At 51.0% G+C, this 23,010-nt stretch overlaps 2 protein-coding genes across 7 annotated transcripts in view; both read right to left on the reverse strand.

Annotated features, from left to right (window-relative positions):
* Positions 1-2,135: 2,135 nt before the first annotated feature.
* Positions 2,136-22,954, reverse strand: SMIM17 (small integral membrane protein 17). 6 transcript variants are annotated; one of them, XM_043900416.1, is made up of 6 exons: positions 22,945-22,954; positions 21,159-21,289; positions 20,076-20,187; positions 11,631-11,881; positions 7,655-7,731; positions 2,136-4,233 (listed from the first exon to the last, which is right to left on the reverse strand). In XM_043900416.1, the coding sequence occupies exons 4-6, from the start codon at positions 11,791-11,793 to the stop codon at positions 4,123-4,125; spliced, it is 351 nt and encodes a 116-aa protein (XP_043756351.1). In that variant the 5' UTR covers positions 11,794-11,881; positions 20,076-20,187; positions 21,159-21,289; positions 22,945-22,954; the 3' UTR covers positions 2,136-4,122. The 6 variants fall into 6 exon arrangements, with proteins under 6 accessions (XP_043756351.1, XP_043756350.1, XP_043756346.1 ...); XM_043900415.1 differs by lacking the exons at positions 20,076-20,187; positions 21,159-21,289; positions 22,945-22,954 and adding an exon at positions 15,024-15,219; XM_043900411.1 differs by lacking the exons at positions 20,076-20,187; positions 21,159-21,289; positions 22,945-22,954 and adding an exon at positions 15,024-15,219 and having other exon boundaries at positions 11,631-11,888.
* Positions 22,208-23,010, reverse strand: part of ZNF470 (zinc finger protein 470) — a 36,478-nt gene continuing 35,675 nt past the window's right edge. The window contains 1 exon segment of the mRNA XM_043900420.1: positions 22,208-23,008. Coding sequence (XP_043756355.1) covers positions 22,974-23,008 — 35 coding nt within the window. The 3' untranslated portion in view covers positions 22,208-22,973.

A 23,010-nucleotide genomic window follows, 5' to 3' on the forward strand; every position in this document is an offset into this window, starting at 1 on the left:
TTTTTTTTTTTTTTCTGTCCCGTCATTGTCTGCACAGGCCTAAGCACACAGGAGGTCGTGAAGAAATGCCAGGTGAATGAATGAATAAGAGAAAAACCTCTCAGACTTCCCTGCTGGTCCAGTGGTTAAAAAATCTGCCTTTCTAATGCAGGAGACACGGGTTCGATGCCTAGTCTCGGAAGAGGCCACAGAGCAACTAAGCCTGTGCACTAGAGCCCACTAGCTGCGACCACTGCCGCCCGAGCCCCCTGGAGCCCGTGCTCCCCAAGAGGAGCCCCCAAAAGGAGAAGCCTGAGCACAACTGGAGCGGAGCCCTGCTCACTGCAGCTAGAGAAAGTCACACGGTCACAGAGACCCAGCGCAGCCAAAACATCAAGAGAGCAGCCCTGAGCCGGCTGCTGTCCTGCAGGGTCAGGAACCGCAGGTCTGAGTCTTGCCTGTTTTCAAGGCATCACCCAGGCCATGGCACGCAGTAGTCCTGAGGAAGGGCTTACCCAAAGGCCCGGGGAGCCACGGGGCGTCTGTGGGGAAGAACACCGCAGGCAGAGCCGGTGCCAAGGCCCTGAGGCAGGGGCGTGACGGGCTTGTCGGAACAGCCGCGGGCCAGTGTGGCTGGAGCACGGAAGGGAACGGAAGGGAGGGATGGCGGGGCACAGGCCAGTCCGCGTGGGGCTGGGTGGCCAGGGTGAGGACTCTGCCTTTGACTTCCTGGAGTGGGTGGATTACGAACGGTCTTAATTATGTTTAATGGGATCCGCCTGGCTCTTGGTGAAGAACGGCGCGTCGGGTGCCGGTGGGGACCTCCGTCGTCCGTGAGATGAGCATCCTGGCACGTGACAGAGCTGAAATAAACAACCGCTGCTCTGTGGCTCATCCCAGGCGGCTCCGTGGCAAAGAATCCGCCGCAATGCAGGAGATGCCGCTTCCATCCCTGGGTCGGGAAGATCCCCGGAGGAGGAAATGGCAACCTACTCCAGTGTTCTTACCTGGGAAATCCCATGGACAGAGGAGCCTGGCGGGCTATAATCCACGGGGTTGCAAAGAGTTGGACACAACTGAGTGACTCAACAACAACAAACCAGCTCTAATTTTCTTTCTTTATAAATCCATTTTTTACTTGGACAAGTCTCCCCTTTCAACTCATTGCTTCTGTTCCAGGAATACTTGCTTGTGAGTTCTAAGTCATATCTGACTCTTGACCACCCCAGGGACTGTAGCCTGCCAGGCTCCTCCATCCATGGGATTTTCCAGGCAAGAGTACTGGAGTGGGGTGCCATTGCCTTCTCCAGTGATATGTACTACCTCCCTGCATATTTCTAGTAATTATCTTTCAAGACCCAGGAATCTTTCCCCAGCATCTCCAAGAATGTAATTCCTGAAAAGAGATATTTCATTTTACTTTGTGCACTGGTCAACACCTTTTACAAATAACATGTTTAATACACAGCTTATATATCCTTATTTACATTTTCAGTCGCGACAGTTCCTTCCAACTCTAAATGAAGCCAGTTTCATCCTGAACGTTGGTGCAAGTGAATCTATAATGAATCGCTTAGCTTGCTACATGTCCTAAGTTGCTTCAGTTGTGTCTGACTCTTTGCAACCTGTAGAACTGCTACTAATTCCATGGAGTCCATGGAATTCTCCAGGAAGAATACTGGAGTGGGTTGACTATTTCCTTCTCCAGGGGATCTTCCCAACCCAGGAACTGAACCCGGGTCCCCTGCATTGCAGGCAGATTCCTTACCCACTGAGCTATGAGGGAAGCCCTCTTGGCTTGAGTTCATAGGAAATGAGACTCCCGTCTGCAAGCAATAAAATCCTAAAGAATGGAACAGCTGAGGCATGTGTTTCTTTTAAGGGCCAGTTGTGGCTCGTTGGACGCAATCAGCCAGAGACAGGAATGGAGAGAGGGAGAAGCCAGGACTTGACCCGCCCTAATTTCTGTAGCAAACCCAAAAGAGGCCACTCACAGTCCTACTAAATCAAAACGACTCAAGGAGTCTGAATACACATACACAGAGAGTTTGAACAGCAGGATGGTCATATCGACCACTGTTAGACACGGTAAAATTTAAGGCAAGGGGTTACGTTAGTTAAAGACAATCATTTCCTATTGGGCAAAGGATTAAGAATCGGATTTTAACCAGCCTTTATTGAGTGCCTGCTCTATACTCGGCACTGTGCTGGGTGTTTTACATGTATTGCTTAGTTGACAGAGACATAACAATGCTCTATATAGTATATGCACCAAATTACACAGCTGCTAAATACACAAAGTATATATCAATAAAAATAGATTGACAAATGGAATCAACGATAACAGATTTTTACATAGCCTTATTGGTTTTTGACATGTAGGTTTGGAAAAAATTAAATAGCATGTGATTCTGAGCAACGTAATTGATAAGATGAAGTTACTTAACCGACATGTAGTTTTGAATTCTGCAGACAGAAAATATATATTCATCTTAAATGTCCGTGAAACATACACAGACACTGGATATGTTCTAGGCCAGGATAAAAGCTTCTTAAAAGGCTCTGAAGGCAGACATGATGGGCCACATTCTCCACTCACAGTAAATCAGGGAGAAACCTCTTTTTAGGAAAACCTCGTCGCTGAGTTTCAAATCACTTGTTAGAAACCCTGCAATAAAATGCTTAGGCAACACAAGGTAAACAAGAACATGAATTATCCAACTTTGAGATGTGGCCAAGGCTATAATCAGAAGTACATTTATTATTATTAAATGCACTATTACAGCAAATAGTTTTTTAAAAAGAATATAAATAAATTAAGAGGTCAACTTAAAAATCGAGACAAGGAATAGAAACAACAAAAAAATAACCCAATACATGTTAAAGGAAAAAAAATTATAAACTAGAGAAATAATGGACATAAACAAATCCTAATGCTGGTTCTTCAGAAAAATAATAAACTAGATAAAACTTTGACAAATTAAAGGCAGAATGGAGACAGAACAAAATAAAGAGAAGATTTTGTTTAATTATACTGGGGCTGGCCAAAAAATTCATTCAAGTTTCTCTCTACCATCTTATAGAAAAACCCAAATGAACTTTTTGGCCAAGCCAAAAAATATTGTTCATAATTAAGCTAATCATCTGGAGGAAAATATTCAGTGGAATGAAGAATAGTCTAGGGGACAAAAAAATACTATAAATCATCAAAATTAATGGAGTTTAAAAGGATTAATGAGCTGAAAACAAGAGAAGAAATGGAAAGCCATCTAAGAACACACTGAAATTTTCCTTCCATGATGTCAGGACCTGATCCCTTTACTGAATTCTTTCCACACGTCAAAGAATTAATACTTCTTAAACTTCAAGAAAGGGCTTCCCTGGTGGCTCAGTGGTAAAGAATCTGCCTGCCAACACAGGAGACCCCGATTCTGTCCCTGAGTCGGGAAGATCCCCTGGAGGAGGAAATGGCAACCCACTCCAGTAATCTCGCCTGGGAAATTCCATGGACAGAGGAGCCCGGTGGGCTATCGTCCACGGGGTCGCAGAGAGTCGGACACGACTGAGTACAGCATAAGCCACAGAAATTATCTGGAAGCACAGCAAGAGGTCAGACATTACTCAGGTCCTCCTGCGGTGCAAGCCGAGCCCCAATACTAAAATGAAACAAAGATAGCACCAATCTTACGTAAGAAGACAGAGGCAAGGATCCTACATAAAATATCAAGGGACAGAATTCAGTATCTGAAAACCCAGGTGCGCCACCATCCTAAGACTGCAAAGGTGATTTGTAACTGAGAAATTGACTCAATTTCATTGCTTGTATGTTGCACACGTGTTCACCTCCTCTGAAGTCACGATGCATCTTCCACTTGGCGACATCTTACATTTAAGCAGTATTCTGTTTCTTTCTCAGGAGTACACAAAATAATACACATTTACAGTCCAAGATGTCTTCAGTTCAGTGAAATACAGTAATGCAGAAACCACACATGAAAAGGTGAAACACAAAAGAAAAATCATCTCAATGGATGTGTAAAAGGCATTTGATAATATTCAAGACCTATTCCTGATTTTTTAAACCAGGGCTCTTCCCTAACATGACGCAGGGCATCTATTTCGAAACAAGAGTCACCTTATTAGTTAAATGTGGAACATCATGGGCATCCCAGTTAGAACCAGGAACAGAAAGATCACACACACTACCAAGACTATGGTCGTCTGCTGTGGAGCTTTTGACCACTCCACAAAGCCCTGAAACAGAAACAAAGAAAAAGGATAAATATCAGCAGGGGAGGGAGCCACCACAGTCACTTGCAGAAAGTGGGATTATAGAACTGGGAATGAAACAGTTCATCGGGGATTTCCCTGGTGGCCCAGTGGTTAAAACTCCATGCTCCCAGTGCGGGCGGCTGAGGCCTGACCCCTGGTCAGGGAACTGGATCCCACACGCCACAGCTAAGAAGCAACTAAGAATTCACACGCGCAACTAAAGATCCCACATGCCTCAACTAAGACCCAGTGCAGCCAAATAAAAAAACAAAAATTTGAAAAATTTGAAAATTTGAAAAAGAAATAGCATGTCAGCTGTAGAGCTGTTTTAATTAAAAACTCTGCAAACGCCTGGATGGGAGGGGAGCTGGGGGGAGAATGGATACATGTATATGTGTGGTTGAGTCCCTTGCGTTCACCTGAAACTGTCACAGCATGGTTAACTGGCTATACCCCAATACAAAATAAATAGTTCAAAAGAAAAATCTTTGCAAATTATAGCACAGGGAACTATATTCAACATCTTGTAATAATTTATAATGGAAAAGAATCTGAAAAAGAATATATATTTATGTACAGCTGAATCACTCTGCTGGACACTGGAAACTAACACATTGTAAATCAATTATATTCCTATAAAAATTTAAAAAGGAAAAACAAAAACTGATAAAATAAAAACAAGTTAAATAACAGGAACTGCTTAGAATCACGGGGTTTCTCAGGCGGCTCAGCGGGTGAAGATTCCACGTGCAACGCATGAGACTCAGGAGATGTGGGTTTGATCCCTGGATCTGTAAGATCCCCTGGAGGAGGACATGGCAACCCACTCCAGTACTCTTGCCTGGAGAATCCCACTGACAGAACAAGCTGGTGGGCTACGGTCCATGAGGATGCAAAGAGTTGGACAGGACTTACCGACTAAACAACATGAAGTATCGTTTAGCGCCTTATTCTGTCTACCTGGCTGACTGTGAGCCCCCGAACGTGGGGGCCATCGATATCCTGCTCACTGTTGGAACCTCACTGCCTTGAACACTGCCCGGCACACAGTAGGTGCACAATGAAGCTGTGGACTGAATGAATGACCTCATCCCAGCCCTGGCTGCCCCAGCATTCCCCCAAACGTGCCCTGCGGCATCACGCCTCCGTGTCTTTGCCCCCTGCCCTGCTCTGCCTGGGGAGTTACTAATCTCTAAGATCCCAGGTGTCATATATCCAGAGAAAAACATGATCCGAAAGCATTCATGCACCCCAATGTTCACTGCAGCACTGTTTACAATAGCCAAGACGTGGAAGCAACCTAGATGTCCATTGAGAGAGGAATGGTTAATGAAGATGTGGTCCACAGACACAATGGAATATTACTCAGTCATTAAAGAGAATGAAATAATGCCATTTGCAGCAACATGGATAGACCTACAGAATGTCATACTGAGTGAAGTCAGTCAGACAGAGAAGGAGATATAGCGTTTCACGTGCCTTATATGTGGAATCTACAAAGAAAATAAACAGCTCATGATTGTAAAAAAAAAAAAAAAGAATACATGGTACAAATGAACTTACTGACCAAACAGAAAGGGATTCACAGACTTGGAGAATGAACTCACGGTTCCTGGAAGGGAAGGGACAGTTAGGGAGTTTGGGATGGACATGCACACACTGCTACATCCAAAATGGATAAGCAACAAGGGCCTGCCGCCCAGCACAGGGAACTCTGCTCGACGCCGTGTGGCAGCCCGGATGGGAGGGAGGTTCGGGGGAGAGTGGACACGTGTACACGGATGGCTGAGCCCCTCTGCTGGTCGCCTGAAACCACCACGTTGTTGACCAGCTATAGCTTAGTACACAATAAAAAGTTTAAAGCTTGAAAAACAAACAAACAAACAAAACAAAACACACTCACAGGTGTGGTGTTGCTTCCTCTCTCGGATATTCAAGAATAAACCCTCTGGGACTTCCCTGGTGGTTACGTGGCTACGGTTCTGAGCTCCCAATGCTGGGGGCCCTGGTTCAATCCTTGGTCAAGGAACTAGATCCCATATGCCGCAGCTAAGACCTGGCACGACCAACTAAATAAACACTTTTAAGAAAGGACAGACCTCCTGGCCCACAGAATTCCTTTCTTCTTCCCTTGAGCCGTCCCACTGGGCGCCAGAGCTTATTTCTATACTACCAAGGCTGGTTGTCCAGCTTGCCTCCTACCACCTTATGTCAACAAAGCCTTTTTCTGGCTTGAGCCAGTCCCAGTTGGATTTCTGATATCTGATTGGCAGATGGGCTCCTCACATGTTGCCAAGAGTGGTTATACGCTTTCTTTCTAATATATAAAATAAATATGTAAATAAAAGAACCACTGTTATTATTTCACATTTGGATGTCTTATGCCCCCACAAAGAACACATTAGGTCTTCCAATGAAAGGAATGCTCGATCATTCTTTTTGGTTTTACTCAGAGTACTTGGATTAAAACACAGCAGGTAATTAGTGGATGGAGGGGTGCATGGATGAGTAGGCAAAGGGGTGGATGAAAGAAGGCACGTCCTTCCAACAGTCAACAAGTAGCAGATGAATGAATGGGTGAGTAGACAGATGCGTGGATAGAAGGATGGGTGAGTGGGTGGGTTGGATGGATGGAGTGATTGCATATGTACGATGAGGATGAGTGGGCACACAGATAACTGCATATATGGATTGATGGAATGTGTGTGTGAATGAGCAGGCAAATGAAAGGCTGGGTGAATGAATCAGAAGACTAATGGAGGCTGGGTGTTCAATGGGTGGATGGATGAATGGATTGGTAGAAGGGTGAGTGGATGGGAGAGTTGATAGATAGATACAGAAGTGGATGGATGGCCTCGGATGGATGCATGGGTGGATGAATGATAGCTGGATGGATTATGATGGCTGGATGGATTATGATGCCTGGATGGATGAATGGGTGACGGATGGGTGGATAATGGCGGCTGGCTGGCTGGATGGATGACTGATGATTGGATGGCTGGCTGAATGAATGGGTGGATTATCCATCCATGGGTGGATAATGGATGGATGGATGAACGGGTGATGGATGGATGGATGGAATGGGTATATGGATGAGTAGGCAGATGAAAGCTTGGGTGAATAAATGAGACGACAGATGAATGAATGGTTAATTCATGAAACATTTATGAGTGAAGGGTTGGAGGGTATACATGGATGGAGTTACATCCACCACCCGATACCCTCCACTCCACGTCTGACTGCTACAGAACACGTCCTGTTTCCCACCAGAGACTCGTCGGGCTGACATCCCCAGACAGACTTTCGTGGGGCCGGGAAATTTCAGGCTGAGGAAGGGACTGTGACAGTCCACTGAGAACTGCAGAGGGGGTCTCATCAAAAGAGGAAGGGATCCCCAGCTCACCTGGGGGTCTTCGGACTCATCGTCTTCCTCCACCGAGCTCCACTCCTGGGGAAGCGCAGTCTCGGGAGAAGGTGGGTCTGGGCGAGGGCAGGCAGGGAGGAGAAAGGAGTCATGAGCGAGCGAGCAGGCCAGCTGGCTGGGTGCTGCGTTCTTCCCACTCACCGTACCTTTCCTGCTGATATCCTGACGCACACACACACACAGTCACACACACACACAGAGACACAGTCTCACACACACACACACTGTGCAGGCCAGCTGGCTGGGTGCTGCGTTCTTCCCACTCACCGTACCTTTCCTGCTGATATCCTGACGCACACACACACACAGTCACACACACACAGAGACACACACACACAGAGACACACACACAGAGACACACACAGTCTCACAGACACACACACTGTGCATGCCAGCTGGCTGGGTGCTGCGTTCTTCCCACTCACCGTACCTTTCCTGCTGATATCCTGATGCACACACACACACAGTCACACACACACAGAGACACACACACAGAGACACACACAGTCTCACAGACACACACACTGTGCAGGCCAGCTGGCTGGGTGCTGCGTTCTTCCCACTCACCGTACCCTTCCTGCTGATATCCTGACGCACACACACACACAGTCACACACACACAGAGACACACACAGTCTCACACACACACACACTGTGCATGCCAGCTGGCTGGGTGCTGCGTTCTTCCCACTCACCGTACCTTTCCTGCTGATATCCTGATGCACACACACACACACAGACACACACACACAGAGACACACACAGTCTCACACACACACACACACACACACACTGTGCAGGCCAGCTGGCTGGGTGCTGCGTTCTTCCCACTCACCGTACCTTTCCTGCTGGTATCCTGACGAACACACACACACAGTCACACACACACAGAGACACACACACAGAGACACACACAGTCACACACACACACAGAGACACACACAGTCTCACACACACACACACACTGCATGCCAGCTGGCTGGGTGCTGCGTTCTTCCCACTCACCGTACCTTTCCTGCTGATATCCTGACGCACACACACACACAGTCACACACACACACACACACACACACACAGACACACACAGTCTCACACACACACACACACAGTCACACACACACACAGACACACACACACAGAGACACACACACAGAGACACACACAGTCTCACACACACACACACTGTGCAGGCCAGCTGGCTGAGTGCTGCGTTCTTCCGACTCACCGTACCTATCCTGCTGATATCCTGACGCACACACACACACAGTCACACACACACACACACACACACACAGAGACACACACAGTCTCACACACACACACACACAGTCACACACACACACAGACACACACACACAGAGACACACACACAGAGACACACACAGTCTCACACACACACACACTGTGCAGGCCAGCTGGCTGGGTGCTGCGTTCTTCCCACTCACCGTACCTATCCTGCTGATATCCTGACGCACACACACACACAGTCACACACACACAGAGACACACACACAGAGACACACAGTCTCACACACACACACACTGTGCATGCCAGCTGGCTGGGTGCTGCGTTCTTCCCACTCACCGTACCTATCCTGCTGATATCCTGACGCACACACACACACAGTCACACACACACACAGACACACACACACAGAGACACACACAGTCTCACACACACACACACTGTGCAGGCCAGCTGGCTGGGTGCTGCGTTCTTCCCACTCACCGTACCTATCCTGCTGATATCCTGACGCACACACACACACAGTCACACACACACACAGACACACACACACAGAGACACACACAGTCTCACACACACACACACACTGTGCAGGCCAGCTGGCTGGGTGCTGCGTTCTTCCCACTCACCGTACCTTTCCTGCTGATATCCTGACGCACACACACACACAGTCACACACACACACAGACACACACACACAGAGACACACACAGTCTCACACACACACACACTGTGCAGGCCAGCTGGCTGGGTGCTGCGTTCTTCCCACTCACCGTACCTTTCCTGCTGATATCCTGACGCACACACACACACAGTCACACACACACACAGACGCACACACAGAGACACACACAGTCTCACACACACACACACACTGTGCAGGCCAGCTGGCTGGGTGCTGCGTTCTTCCCACTCACCGTACCTTTCCTGCTGGTATCCTGACGAACACACACACACAGTCACACACACACAGAGACACACACACAGAGACACACACACAGAGACACACACAGTCTCACACACACACACACTGTGCAGGCCAGCTGGCTGGGTGCTGCGTTCTTCCCACTCACCGTACCTTTCCTGCTGATATCCTGACGCGCACACACACACAGTCACACACACACACAGACACACACACACAGAGACACACACAGTCTCACACACACACACACACTGTGCAGGCCAGCTGGCTGGGTGCTGCGTTCTTCCCACTCACCGTACCTTTCCTGCTGATATCCTGACGCACACACACACACAGTCACACACACACACAGACACACACACACACAGAGACACACACAGTCTCACACACACACACACACACACACACACTGTGCAGGCCAGCTGGCTGGGTGCTGCGTTCTTCCCACTCACCGTACCTTTCCTGCTGATATCCTAACACACGCACAGACACACACACACAGACACACACACACACACACACTGTGCAGGCCAGCTGGCTGGGTGCTGCGTTCTTCCCACTCACCATACCTTTCCTGCTGATATCCTGACGCACACACACACAGTCACACACACACACAGACACACACACACAGAGACACACACAGTCTCACACACACACACACACACTGTGCATGCCAGCTGGCTGGGTGCTGCGTTCTTCCCATTCACCGTACCTTTCCTGCTGATATCCTAACACAGGCACAGACACACACTCCATGTGGTTCAGGCGGGGTGGAGAGAAGAAGAGGCCTGAGTTCTGATCCCATTTCTGCCACTAACTACCCAGAAGACTTAAACGGAGTCGCCTGATGTGACTCACCACCTGAGCCTCTATTCCACCTCCTGGTAAATGGGTACAACAGTTCCTTTTCTACAGGCCTCTGGCAAAAACTGAGTGAGGGAGCAGAAGAAAAAGCCACAGAGTTAAGCCAGGAGGATGGAGGCTTCCCCAGCTTCCAGCCTCCAGTGAAGAAATCTCCCCATATTCGAATCTCAACATTCTTGTCACCCATCAACTGGAGAGAACCAGGCGTGGAACCAGAGATGGGTATTTCCCACTCTTTTGCACCCAGGTCCTGCCAGGAGCCCTAAACCTCCTCCTTACTGCTGGAAGTGACGTTTCTGTTGCCCCACCTTGGTCCCAGGCCTGCCGATCTCCCGGGGAAGAAGGAAGAGCCCTTTCCTGGCGGAAGGTTCGGCCGTCACTCTGCGGTGGGGGTGCCGTCCGGGCTGTCCCCGTCTCAGCAGACGACACCACCCTCTGTACACCCACGAGCTGCTAGGTTGCCAGGAGAGGCTGAACAAGTGCTGTGACCTGGGGTCTTCCGTATCTTGTTTGTCCTAAGAACTCTTCAACCACCCCGATGAGAATAACCCTGAACAAGCCTGCTGGAGACACATGGCCACACGTCGGCACCCTCCAACCACCCAGACGCCCCAGTAGGGCCGCCTCAGACGCACCAGCTGCCTTTCGATCCACTGCGGCTGCACAGCGGGAGCGAACACAGGCAGGGGCAGCAGAGCTATCCTGAGGCCACGTGCATCGCCAACCGCAGGATCGTCGGCAGGTAGTGACTGTGGCTTTAAGCCACTCAGCTTTGGGCTGACTTTTACACAGCAGAAAGCTGACTGACACAGGCTCCATAAGAAATGTGCTGAGAGGAGCAGCGGGATGAAGCCCCCTTTCCCCAGGCTCCGCCACGGCCTCCGCCGCCCCCGCCTCCCACACGACCCGGGCCTCACCTCTGTCCTCGCCGCCGCAGCTGGAGCGCCCGGCCTCCACAGCGACCCAGTCCTCGGCGAGGGCAGCACGCTTCTCCCAGGCCTTGCTCTCCCGAGGCAGCAGCGTCTTCGCCCTCTCGGGCTCCAGCAGCCCCCGGATCTGCTCAGGTCTGAGGCTCTGCATCTCTTCAGAATGTGGAACTTGAAAGACAGGCCACTTCTCCCCCTGTTCCAGGGTCCTGCTGAGCTCCCCAGGGAACAGGAGTCGGAACCTGAGGACTGACAGACATCAGTCACTCAGCAAATGTTTGCAGGGTGTCAGCCCTGTGCCAGGACAACTCCTGGGTGCCAGAGAAACAGAGGATGAGAAGATTAGATAGCATCAGCGGCTAGTGGACATGATTCTGAGCAAACTCCGGAGGACAGTGAAGGACAGGGGAGCCTGGTGGGCTGCAGTCTGTGGGGTTGCAAAGAGTCAGACACGACTGGGCGACCGAACAGCAACTAGAGAGATACATCAGAGAGCAGAACACAGCGCCCCTCTTGGGACGTGCACGCTAGAGGCGGGGGTGAGGCAGAGAGACAATATGTCAAATGATGACAGATGCTCTAGAGACAAATAAAACAAGAAAGGGAATAGGGAGTTTAGAGAGGATGGCCAGAGGGTGGTGCAGGCAAGTGTGAAAACACACACACACACACAAACATTCCATACACACACACTCCACAACCAAAGCATAGACCCAGAAGCTTTTAGGAAAAGAGAGTACCCCCCACCCCCGCCGACGTAACCCCTCTGGCTGCAGAAAGAAGGACCCTAGTCTTCCCTCAAGCCCCCTGCCGCCTTGACTTTCTCCTCTGTGATCATTAAGGAGGAGGAGGAGGAGGAGTATTTGACAGACAAGGCTTAAAAAAAAAAATCTAATTTAGAGACTTCCATGGCGGTCCAGTGGCTAAGATTCCAAGGTCCCAATACAGGAGGCCAGGGTTCCATCCCTGGGCAGGGAACCGACCCACACACCACAACTAAAGATCCCGCATGCTGCAAACCCTGAGTGCTGTAACGAAGGCCTGGCATAGCCAAGAATATATAAATACTTTTTTTTCTTGTCTCCTCCATCCCCCGCCCACTCACCTGCATTCTCTCCACCTCCCATGCCTTCTCACCCCTCAGCTAAAAACACACAGTTCACTACGTCTCATATTAAAGCCAAAATACAATGTCAGCAAGGACCTACGGAGCAGCATGAGGAACTGGACTCTGTTCTGTACCAGCCTCGATGGGAGAAGAACAGAACACAGGTACGAGTGTAACTGAGTCACCTCCCTCAACACCTGAGACCAACACAGCACTGCGAACCAGCTGCACCCAGCATGAGATGAAAATTAAGCAGCCCAAAGCAATAAACACTACTCCCTACTGGGGCTGTCTCGCTACTTTCCTGCCAACGCTAGCTTCTGCTTTTGTTTTCTTGGGAAACCTCTGTGCTCACAGCCTCCTCTCCGCACCCCCTCCACACGCCCCAGCCCACAACGCAGCTGCGAACGGGCAGCCCCAGGGTCTAACCTGGCCCCACCGCCTGTGCAGTTGGCTTACACGATGTCTTCCTTTCAAGCTTTGGAAATAATTATTGGCATTTTAACATGTGGACAATGTCAACTGTGAATACAGATTTCCAGTGTTTTCTCCAGAAATCAGAAGATGGGGGCTCCGGGCCCGCGTCCTCACTGGGCGGAACTGGGCGGCTTGTCCACAGAGCAGTGGAGCGCCCTTTGGCAGAACTCCACTGCCCGTGTCCTCTCGCCACGCTGGCCTCCGCTGAACTTCCTCATGCTTCCCTTACGGTAGAGAGTGTCTTGGACCCGAATTTCATTTTCACTTTCAGAAGAGTGAAAGTAAAAGACACAAGGAGGCAGGAGGCTCTCGATTTATTTTTTCACACTCAGCCTGTTCATAGGATCTGCTGGACTGCATGCGGGATCTTAGTTCCCCCACCAGGGAGCGGGCCTGGGCCCTCTGTTTTGGGAACCTGGCGTCTTAGCCACTCAACCACCAGGGAACCCTGTGCTCCTTTTTTAAATGATTGTTCAGGAGGATACTCAGTGGGTTACATTGTGGAAGGTGGTTAATACATGCAACGCCCTAGAACAAGAACACAGAACCAGCTTTTAGCCTCTCGAGGTAAATGGTCACATATCAAACAGTTAACCCTGTGTTTTAGCTGAGGGGTAAGAAGACATGGGAAGTGGAGAGAAAGCAGGTGAGGGGGTGAGGGATGGAGCAGACAAGAGTCCCCTGACCCAAGTCACAAGATGCAGAACACGGTTCATGGAGGAGGAGGGAGGGGCACAGGACAGAGAGAAATCTGCGGGTGTGACAGGGGTGTGTGTGTGTGAATTCACACCTAAGAGCCTCAAGTATTATCTTATCATATTATCATAGTGACCTGTCTTCCTCTGAGAAGTACAGACCATGTCACTATTGCAACCAAACCGGCTCTGCCATTGGCTTTAGTAGGTGTATAAGACAACAGATTGCCATCTTTATTGCTGTAATGTGTTAAGCGTGTATACTAGGTAGTATCTAGTTTGTTTCAGGTGGAAAGTATTCTTTGAGTTTCCACTTTGAATGTATTTGGACTAAACAAACAATAAACTACCGATGTCTGAAAAAAGGAGGAGGAGGAAGACGGAGACGCAGTAACCATCACCATCACCACAGTAAAGTAACTGCAACCGCCGCTTCCTGGCGCAGCCCCCGGGGGTCAGGCGCTGCGGAGAACTCCGCCTCTTTCTATAACCTAATCCTCGCCGCCGGCTGTTCACCGCGGCAGCTACTGCCGCAAGTCTGTTCTGTTACAGACTGGGAAGGCCCTTGGTCAAAGGCACGCAGCTAACAGGGGCCAGGCAGGGACCCTACACCGGACCGACTCCAGCGCGCGCGCTCCTCGCCCGTGCAGGCGGTACACACGTGCCCGGCAGACACACGGCGCACACATGCTCCCGGGCGCACGCGCGGGCACACAGGGACGGCGCGGTTATCACGCGGCTCCCGCGAGTCAGACCCCGGACCCCCGCCAGACCGGAGCACCCACGCACGCAGCTGACGCGCCAGGCAGGCAGGGCGGTTCCCGGTTCCTCGCACGGAGGCAGGCAGACAGGGCGGGACGGAGAAACTGGGCGAACCGCAGCCCCAGCCCAGCCCACTGCCACTCGCGGGACCTGGACACTCCCCCCACCCAGACCCACACCCCCTGGGGCGCCTCCTCTTCCTCACCCCCTGCGCATTCACCCCGGCACGCATGCACGCTCACACGCGCGCGTCCCCGGCCCGCGTCCGAGCCCCCAGCCCCTTTCCCCCGCCCGGCTCCTGCCCGCGGGGTCCCTCGGAGGACTCACGCTCCCCAAACACACCCTGTCCAGCGCCGCAGAGCTGGCGCCGCAGGGGCCGCGGCCGCGCAGACGCGGAGGCTGCGGGAGGTGGGGAAGTCAGAGCGGGCGAGCGGCCTTCTCCCCTCCGGCCCCCACCTCCCGGGGAGCCGGCGCCTGCAGGGGGCGGGGGAGGAGAGCGGAGGGGCGACGGTGAGCACGTGTCAGCAGTGCGGCTGTGGGGCTGCGCACGCGGGGAGCGTGGGCCAGAGTGGAACGAGCCTTCCGGCCCCCGCCGGCTGGGCAGGTCCCCGGCTGCGCAACTTCGCAGGCCTCTTGGTGGTTCCTAGTCTACAACCAGCGCCTGGGGTGGGGGGAGGCGGGAGGAGATGGGGCAGGAGTTTCACAGTGCGGGGACCCTGAGGCCAGACCGCCTGCCCTGGCCACTAGCTTGTCCTTGGGTGTGTCACCGGTCATTTTGTGCCTCAGCTTCCCATTCTGTTAAGTGGGAAGAAGTATGCTTACCACCTGCCAGCACTGCTCTGAAGGTAAAAAGTAAAGAAAGTATATACTCCGCTTAACAGCTATTAGCTGTGGTTACTAAGTTTCTCAGTCACGTCTGACTCCTTGTGACCCCATGGACCGTGGCTCACCAGGCTTCTCCGTCCATGGGGTTTCCCAGGGAGGAGTACTGGAGTGGGTTACCGTTTCCTTCGTCAGGGGATCTTCCCAACTCAGGGATCGAACCCTAGTCTCCTGCATTAGCAATCGGATTCTTTACCACTGAGCCACCAGGGAAGCCCCTATTAGCTGTTAGCTGCTATTATTATCAGTAATACAATACAGTGAACTCTGCCAAATCGCTCTCCTGGAGGCTATATCAAAACTTAAAAGTTTCAACAAAGTCATAATTAGGGAGGGAGTGGAAATAGTCTTTCTTTATAGTCTTATTTTTTTTTAATTGTTTATTTATTTGGCTGCACCAGGTCTTTGTTGTGGCGTACAAACTCGTGGAGTAGCCCCTGCTTGCCACAACTAGAGGAAACCCGTGCAGAGATGAAGACCCAGCACAGCCAAATCAATTAAAAACAAAAACAACCTGGGCCAGCACATATGACCACCATTCTGGCAGAAGTCGAGTGCTGTTGACATCTCTTCAGGGCTCCATGACTAGCTGAAAATTCATTCATTCATTCATTCGACAAATAATTATGAAACAGCGGCTATGTGCTAGATGCTTTGTTTTGGGTGACTAGGCCAGTCAAGATATATGGCTTAATAAAGTTTACATGCTAGTAATGATGTTAGACAAAAGGTAATTAAAAAATACAAAACATAGTTTGTGCTAATTCTATGAAGTATGTAATTGTATTGTACACTTATTGTACAATAAATCCCTGTATCGTAATCGTATTGTACAATCATATTGTACATTGTACAATTACAATGTGATTGTAACGGTGAGGCCACTTTAGATGGGAGTTGCTTTTTTGGCCATACTGCAAGACACAGGGGATCTTAGTTTTTTGACCAGGGATCAAACCTGCCCCCGCTGCAGTGGACATGTGGAATCGTAACCACTGGATCACCAGAGAAGCCTGGGTGGTGATCTTTTTTAAGCTGCAGCATTTTTAGCTTAATCCTGAAAGGTGGCAAGGAACCAGTTATGCAAGAATTTGTGGCAGGGAGAGCAGCATGCACAAAGGTCCAGAGGGACAACAAGGAGGCCAGCGTGACCAGAGTGGTCAGGCAAGGGAGAGAGTGATGGGGGAAAATGTCAGAGAGGCATCCAGGGTTTTAAAGCCACTGTAATATCTTTGAATGTTATTGTAGGTGTGCTGGGAATCCATGGAGGGGTGTGATATAATACGATTTAAATTTTCAAAGCATCACTAAAACTATTATACAAGAAATGATATACAAGGGGCTATAGGTTCAGTGACTTCCCACGGCGGTGCAGTGGTAAAGAACCCGGCTGCCAATAAGACACGCGGGTTCCATCCCTGAGTAGGTAAGATCCCCTGGAGGAGGAAATGACAAGCCACTCCAGTATTCTTGCCTGGAGAATCCCAAGGACAGAGGAGCCTGGCGGGCTACAGTCCATGGGGGCACGAAGAGTCGGACACGACTGAGCGCTCACTGGTCTTCATCATCATAGGCACAGTGGGAGGGTCAGTTAGGAGGCTGCTGCAGTGAACCAGGTGGGAAACGACGGAGTGAGGCGGTGGCAGTGGGTGTGGAACACTGCGGACAGACTCAAGGAGTAGTTAGAGTTGCAGCTGAGAGTCCGCAAGCACGGGTGGAAGGAGAGCAGAGGAAAGCCTTCTGAGCTTTGACCCTGGCCGGTTGAGTGCCGCCTGGTGCACCAAGTAGGGTCGCGTTTTTGTGTGCGTGGAGAAAACCCCAAATCCCGTTTGGTGCACGTTAAGTGTTCAGTGCCCGAGTTGCTGAGATCAGCACCAGGAGAGCCTGGATTACTCGGATATCAGCATTCAAGGACCCTGCGGGTGAGGGTTGGGCGCGGGCTCAAAACTCTGCTCAGAGAGGACACGCATCCAGCAGGTGGTGCTGGTTTAGTCGCTAAGTCATCTCCGATTCTGCAACCCCACAGACTGTAGCCTGCCAGGCTCCTTTGTCCATGGAATTCTCCGGGCAAGAACACTGGAGCAGATTGCCATTTCCTTCTCCAGGGGATCTTCCCAACCCAGGGATCGAACCCTGGTCTCTTGCAGTGCAGGCGGATTCTTTATGGCCGAACCACCAGGAAGTTCTGCATCCCACAGAAGCAATGGAGAAAGGAGGTTTCCTGCGCTGTCCGTGGTGCTGAAATCTTTCAGGCGGACCTGTCCGTGGTGCTGAACGCCGCGCGCTAGCTGTCCGTGGTGCTGAACCTCTGGGCAAACGAGCTGGAGATTCTCTCTCTCCCCCTCCTCCTTCCCTCCCTCCCTCTCTGTCACTTTTCAAAGTACACATCCTCCTGACCCTGCTGGTGCCTGGAAACAAAGCTCTCTGGGCTCTGGCGAGCGTGGAATGAATGCAAAAGAGCGAAAAACAAACGAAGAAACTGCAGAGTCATTTTGGCTCTTAGGAAGGCAGGACCTGGTTACTTCTTACTGGAATTACTAACACAAAGTTTCCAAAGCATCTGTGAGAGAGAAATGTACAAATGTATAAAAAAGAAAACATGAAAAAGATGTGCCAGGACTCAGGTTGTTGGTTACGTTAGATTGGGGGCGGCAGGGAAATGAGATGGGGAAAGCTCGATGAGTGTGTGTGTGTGTGTGTGTGTGTGTGTGTGTGTGTGTGTATGCACGCACTCAGTCACCAAGTCATGTCTGATTCTTTGTGACCCCATGGACCATAGCCCGTCAAGCTCCTCTGTTCATGGGATTTCCCAGGCAAGAATACTGGAGTGGGTTACCATTTCTTTCTCCAGGAAATCTTCCAGACCCAAGGATGGAAACCATATCCTCTGCATTGCAGGCGGATTCTTCACTACTGAGCCATCAGGAAAGCCCCTATATGTATATGTAACTTACTGATGAGGCTTCATTTTGATCTTGTGAGGTGGGGACTGCAAGGATATTATTGTAATTTATATAAATACATCAGGGCTATATTTCATGCTACCTTGAATTATAAACATTTGAAATCAGGACCTTTTTAGTGGCACTTTTGGAAATGACAAGAAGCCTTTTGCAATTAAAAAAAACCTCAAAAATCCATACTTGGAAATAACTGTGTAAACTGTGTTGCTTTGCATCATTTTAGTTGGTGAATAAATGTGCCAACCATCTTTCATTAGGATTAGTCTCAAATTATGTGGGACTTGAATTGGGTAAGATTAAAAATAAATTATTTTTCCCCATGCCACAGGGCATGTGGGATCTTAGTTCCCTGACCATGGATCAAACCCACACCCCCTGCATTGGAAGCATGGAGTCTTAACCACTGGACCATCAGGGAAGACCTACTAATTTTGTTAAAATGATTAACAAAGCCCAAAAGTTCATGACAGATCATCAAATCTCTCTTATTTTATTTTTTGACTGTGATATCTTAGTTCCCCAACCAGGGATTGAACCTTTGCCCCCTGCAGTGGAAGCACAGAATCTTAACCACTGGGCCACCAGGGAAGTCCCAAGATCCTCAAATCTCAGCATATGGCAAAACTCAGGGATAAAGCTGGTTTTGCCTGAATTCCAGGCTTACAGGGAGCGTCTTCTTATCTGGGGATCAGGAGAAAGGGTGCAAACTGACTTTCCTTCCTGACTGTGGCATACTGTGACAGGGTGTGGGCAGGGCTGGCTTCTCTGGAGGCCTCTCTCCTTGGCTTGCAGATGGTGGTCCTCTTGTGGCCTCTTCACATGTCTGTCACTCTGTCTACATGTGGCCTCGTGTTTCTCTCTCAGAAGGGAGAAGTCCTTGGCTTAGCACCCAGACGTATGACCTCATAGAGTCCCATTTATCTTCAGTACAGTCATGTTCTGAAGTTACTGGGTGTTAAGGTCTCAGCATTTGAATTTGGGGGGAACATGTGCAATCTACAACACCCCCAAACGGCTAGAAACTGAGCCTTTTACAACTGGCTGCTGTCTCCCTGGTACTGGGGAACTTGAGCACTCGCTTTGCATTTTGCGGGCGGGGGAGACAGCGACCCCTCCTCCCCCACCCCCTCTTCACTTTCCTTCCTGCTGCTGAGTCAGTCCTGCCAAAGACCGCATTTCCCACTTGCAACCGGGAGGGGGCGTGAACCCTCCAGTGCTGAGACTGCTGAGTCCAGGAAAACCTGGGCCACTGCCAGCTGCCCTTCCCCCGTCCGCTGCCGGATGCCGACCCCCAGAGCGTCTCCAGAAGCGGGTGGGGGGGGGGGGAGGGCTGGAGGTGGTGGGGGCGGACCGACTACACGATCTGCCTGGACAGGCCATCACATGCAGCCCGAGGGATGGGGTCTCCACTTCGTCCTGGACCTGCCCCTAGATGACATCTCCCAGCCACCACGTAGGTCTGAGGGGATCCGGCTGTGAACCACGAGGCACATGAGGGGACACACTGGGCCGCTTCTCCTCCGGGCGCTGAGACATGGATCAGACTCACCTCCTCCAGGCTGGAAAGCTGGTGGGCTGGCAGCCGGCTCTGACCAGCCCTGCGTCCCCAGGGATGGAAGTCCCAAATGGCCACAAGGAGCGGGACCGCGTGGGTTTTTTGTCTGAAACAGAGAGAGGTGAGGAAGCAGGAGAGAGACAGGGCGAGGGCGGGGGCCCTGCTGTCTGCGGCTCTGTGTTGCCAGGACCTGCCGCTTAGCTGCCCCCGACTGCCCTATTACCGACTCCGGAGATGCCCAACTGTTTAGTCGCTCAGTTATGTCCGATGCTTCTGCGACCCGGTGGACTGTAGCTCACCAGGCTCCTCTGTCCATGGGATTCTCCAGGCAAGAATACTGGAGTGGGCTGCCTTGTCCTCCTCCAGGGGATCCTCCCCACCCAGGGTTCAGACCTGTGTATCCTAACTTGGCAGGAGGGGTCTTTACCACTGAGCCAGCTGGGAAGCCCAGAGACGCCCAGTACCCCCATTTTAAAGTAGTGAACCGCGGCACAGAGGGCTACAAGGAGCCCGCTCAGTCACGGCTGGTGCTCACCCTCGTGTGTGCTCCCAGGGCTCACACTTGCCCTGGGAGCCACGGTCACTCTCCTGGCCACACACTACCCCCAGCCCCGAGCAGGAAACCTGGTCACGTGACATCTGGTCTTGCCGATGGAGACCAAAGTTGAAGCAAAGAGATGTGACCTGGAGCCCAGAGGACAGACAGGACTGAAGGCCCTCCCGGTGACCAAAGAATGTCAGAACAGACATTTGTTGTGCAGCAGAAGCCCACGGTCATGACAAAAATCAGAGAGGCCATCTGACTTTAAATGTTAGCCTCCAGCAGCATCATGACCTTGGGGCTGGCTTCCTCGAGTCACTCGCTTCTCCCTGACTGTGACCTGGGTGGAACCGACCCCACACCCATCTCGAGGGTGGACGGTGGTTTCAGGCCGATCTGGGCAGTCACTCCCACTCATTCCCCTTCCCCAGCTACTATTTCAGGGATGGGGGTGAGACCCAGATCTAAGCCAAGCAGCACGTGGCATTCCTCTCAGAATAATCAGTTCCTGCTGAGTACAACTGAAACAAACTTACCGTTGCTTTGTGGTTTTTTTTTTTTTTTTTTTGCCAATGACTGGAAGAGGCCTGTCTCCAACTGGATGTGACTGGGGAAATGTGTCAAGAGGAGCTGTTGGAAACCACATGAAGCCACGAGGGAAGCCAGCCTGAGGACGAGACCAGTGGGTGAGGGGAGTCAGAGCCGTGGCTGATGCACGGCGCCTGGATCAAGCCCACCCTGATGCCCACACCCTGCCAGACATTCAAAAACTGTTCATGTTTATACATGGCTGAGCAGCTGCTCTTTTGACCTGCAACACGAAGTGCACTTATGTAAAAAGTGAAAGCGAAAGTTCCTCAGTCGTGTCCGACTCTTTGTGACCCCATGGACTATAGTTCATGGAATTCTCTAGGCTAGAATACTGGAGTGGGTAGCCTTTCCCCTCTCCAGGGTATCTTCCCAACCCAGGGATTGAACCCAGGTCTCCAAAATTGCAGGTGGATTCTTTACCAGCTGAGCCACAAGGGAAGCCCAAGAATAGGGGATTGGGTAGCCTATCCCTTCTCCAACAGATCTAAGTGGTTGCTTAAAATGAATTATTTATTCTTCGTGAACACTGGCATCAGGAAGTGTGGGACACTCAGACATACCAGAACATTTGTGACCAGTAGCACTGAACATTAAAACAACAAAAGTGGTGGGAAAGGCCCCGGTATTCCCTGGTGGCCGAGTGGTTAGGGCTCTGGGTTTTCACTGCCTTAACCTGGGTTCGGTCTTTGCTTGGGGGAACTGAGATCCTGAAAGCCTGCAGCAAAACCAACCAGCCGAACAAAAAAGGTCCCAGAAAGAGGAGACTCAGGGAACTCGATGTGCACACAAAGCTTCAGGTCAAGCTGAGTACATTCCTTCAAGTTCAACTGCAAAAACAACTATGAAAAGAGACTCCAGCACGCAAGCTTATTGAATCCAGTAAGTATTTAACCCTGAATATTAGGCCTGCTGCTACTCACTCCCCGACCTTCTCCCACAAGCACTGAAACCGACTTCGACTGCACACCCGGTCCCTGTTTCTATGACGTTGGACTTGCTTCGTGAAAAGTTTTATTAAAAAGATTTTGAACAGACCACCATGAGAAACTTTGGCATCTGAAGCAGTTACTGTTATTGGTAACTCTGAATAAAAAACTTTCCCGCCTCACGAATAACTTGCCATCTTCTACCACTTGTTAGCTTGGAGTGGGGTGGGGTCTTCCAGGACGGTTCAGCGAGGCTGCAGCGGGGCTGGGATGTGGAAGGATGGAGGGTCCCCCTCTAGATCTTAGGGAACTCACAGACGGTGACCACCTGGTTAGGGCTAGACCGCGGGTGTGTGTGCCAAGAGGAGAAAAGTCCCCACGCTCTTATCCAGACGCCTCCTCCACGCCCCTCCCCACCGTACTATCAGAACGGAGACCGGAGGCTGGAGACGCTCCAGCCCGGCGCTTATTTACTGAGAGCTCGGATTGGAACTCCGGCGCCCCGGGTTCCTGGTGCTCCCCTGAGTTTCCAGCCACATCCAACTTCGCAGCGTTCCCAGTACACTGGGCAGGGAGGAGCGTGCCTTCTGGTACAGAGATGAGGACGCCGGGCCAAGTAGCGCGCATAAACCGGGAGCCTGTCCTGGATCCCCGAACCCTAAGACTCTGTGGGGCTGCGCCACCCTGGGCCCCCAAGTCATAGCGCCCCCGCTTACAGCCGAGGTAAGGACCCGCCCACCTGGTGGAGAGTCAAGCTAAGGACCCGCCCACCTGGCGGAGACTCCGATCCTAGGACCCTGTTCACCTGGTGCAGATTGGGGGGCCCCAGCCTCCCTAGATGTGGACCCTCAGGTGCCGCGTGAGGTTGTGT

Source organism: Cervus elaphus, chromosome 4 (assembly GCF_910594005.1).
Source record: "Cervus elaphus chromosome 4, mCerEla1.1, whole genome shotgun sequence".
Taxonomy (NCBI): Eukaryota; Metazoa; Chordata; class Mammalia; order Artiodactyla; family Cervidae; genus Cervus; species Cervus elaphus.